The 2,823-nt window shown below is 35.2% G+C and overlaps 1 protein-coding gene across 1 annotated transcript; it reads left to right on the forward strand.

Annotated features, from left to right (window-relative positions):
• Window positions 1-265: 265 nt before the first annotated feature.
• Window positions 266-1,414, forward strand: LOC141678476 (protein SMALL AUXIN UP-REGULATED RNA 51-like). The gene is made up of 2 exons (XM_074484809.1): window positions 266-931; window positions 1,043-1,414. Exons 1-2 carry the CDS (start codon window positions 466-468, stop codon window positions 1,072-1,074), a joined length of 498 nt encoding a protein of 165 aa, XP_074340910.1. The 5' UTR covers window positions 266-465; the 3' UTR covers window positions 1,075-1,414.
• The last annotated feature ends 1,409 nt before the right edge of the window (window positions 1,415-2,823 follow it).

Below are 2,823 nucleotides of genomic sequence, written 5' to 3' on the forward strand. Positions count from 1 at the left end.
TTCCGAAGCTTCAGTTATATGTTAAAGTAACAGATACAAATTTAATATAGCTCGGTTGTTTTGTCGGTTTGATAAACACTTGATCAACAAGTATAACTGTTCTGATACAATGCTTAAACACAGTGTGCATTGTAAGTAAGCAGCACCAGAGTAATCAAACGCGTATTAATCGACACGTGGTTGAGTCTTAATCCAACGCTGGATACATGTTCTCTGTAGATCTAGCTTACAAAACATTTGTAGTTAAACAATCAAATAAGAATATTACACAATAATAAGTATTAATATTATTGTTTAATTAAAAAGTGTGATCAAAGTCATGTATGACGTTACACATTGATCCAGACATTGGTTATAAATGAGAGCTTGTGTGTTGCTCTTCATGCAAATTTATATGTTACATATTTATGCTACATTCAATCTCTGCATTTAGTTACATTTACTAGGACTAGGCATCAACAAGAAATGGAAGACAATGGAGGCAGCATTGTGACCGGAATTCGACATATCGTAAGGCTTAAAGAGATGCTACAAAAGTGGCAAACTGCAACAATTGGTCAGAAGGGGAGTGTTAATGATTCCTCTGCTAATCAACCGTGTTTAGGGATTCCTCCCGCGATTAGCAAGAGATTAAGAGGCTGCAGTGTGTACGTTGAATCAGATGACGAAAGTTGTCATAGCCCTGAACCACCTCATGATGTTCCAAAAGGCTTCTTAGCTGTGTATGTTGGTCGTGAGCTTCGGAGGTTTATAATTCCTACTAGTTATCTTAGTGATCCTTTGTTTAAGGTTCTGCTTGAAAAGGTTGAGGAGGAATTTGGATTTGATCATAGTGGTGGCCTTACGATCCCTTGCGAGATAGAGACCTTTAAGTATCTGCTTAAGTGCATGGAGAATCATCAAAGGGGCAATGGTGAACATGATCATATAGGTAACTAGTCATCTTTTCCTCTTGTACTATATTCTTGCATTATGAATTGTTTCTTGCAAAATGCTGTTACTTTCATTATTTCATTTCCAATGCTGCTGCTGTGGCCTGAAGCTATGAAGTCCATTGGTGAATTTGAAAGCTGAGATATATGATCTACGAGCAATTATTCGTGATTCGTTACGATCCAGTTATTCTCGACTTCATCAAGGGACCAGCGCATTCAAGAATGACATCTTCCTTTTTTATTCCGTTTGCAGCGATATTCTTTTTCTTTTTAGTAAAGACATTAGTATATTAGTTTGGATTGTTTGCAGAAATTCTGTACAATTGTACAGTGTTATTTGAGATTGATTTTGTAACAGATTCATTATTGTGCAGCCAAATGTTGTTATGGTGTTACCACTGGAACTACTTCTGTTCTGTAAAACGTACTACTACTGGTTACTTAACACGAGTTTATCACAGTAATAGATAGTTTGTGAGGGTCATGGAGCAAAAACTCTTGAAAAACAAATCTGATACCAATTCTTGTATACATCAACGAACAAATCTCGTTTGGAATATCTTATAAGTAACTTACAACGTAAAATATGTATGTATTCCTGACTTATAAGTTATAAACTAGCTTATAAGTTATAAACTAGCTTATAAGTTAGAGGCAAACTACCTTTTGCAGTATTCCAGTAGCAGTAGAATTAATAAAAATGCAGAGAGAATATTGCAAAGAAGATTTTGAAGATCATCCCAACTGTGTAATGTCTGTATAGAATGCACATGTTCTCTCATGATCTCCAATACAACATTGTTAAAACAAGTAATAAAATAGCTAATAGTAAATAATTGGGAATTCAATTATTCATATTGCTTCTACAAGTGTAAGGTGAGATCCACTTTATGTAAAACTGGAGTTTGCCCTAGAAGACTCATATATTTTAAGGTCTTTCATGTGCTACAAAGATTCCTTGCCTCCTTTCCCGACCAGGCTGAACTTTAATATATTTATTGCGTGTTTTAGAACCAAATTACCAGATGGAGCCGTCATCATTTTTATCTTTATTGAACACAAGAGAATGAGATGAATGATTGATGTGTTTATTTTGATACCGGAGACAGATGCTACATTGTTTTCTTTCTCAGCATTCGTCATTCCTAAATACCAAAACAAGATGTAAACCAAACTAAACATATCCGGTGTATCAGCTCAAAATAGATATTCCGAAGAGCTGAAATGATGGTGTATTAAATCATATTCAGAAAAAATAAGCTGGAAATGAATTGAATAAAATGTAATTTACTTATGATCTACCTAGATATTCAGATTGCAACAAGAGTATATTTTAGTGAATCGAGTTGAGTTAGAGTCGAACCAAAACTAATCTAACAAAGTATCTCGCTCAAACTAAACTCATGGAAAATGGAGCTAAAGTGCAAGACAAATGAACTCCCCAGAGAGGCCCCATTCAGTATCACAGTTGGAACAGTACTATACGGGTTGGACTTCTACTGGGGTGTTGCATCTTTTTTATCTTTCAAACTCCATACCACCAACGGATCAAACACACTTTAAATTTTGAACACAGGTCCAGGTCCATCTGGCTTCTTGTCAAAAGTATAGAAGTAGAGAAGAAGAAAGAGAGAAAATGTATATTGCATAAACTTGATAATAGTCTGTTACAGCTTCATAATACTGGATTTCTATTTAACCAAACTACTACACCATTCCAAATAGATGACAGTTGTTACTTCTAGATTGATAGCCTCTTAGACGCTAGACAGCTCGACACATTTTGTGTTGTTCCCTTTAGGACCACTTGATGAAGAATTATAAATGGACCCTTATCAACTCGAGTAACCGCATTACTCTTTATAGTGATAACACTTCTGGATAAGCA

Source organism: Apium graveolens, chromosome 8 (genome assembly GCF_009905375.1).
Source record: "Apium graveolens cultivar Ventura chromosome 8, ASM990537v1, whole genome shotgun sequence".
Classification (NCBI taxonomy): domain Eukaryota; kingdom Viridiplantae; phylum Streptophyta; class Magnoliopsida; order Apiales; family Apiaceae; genus Apium; species Apium graveolens.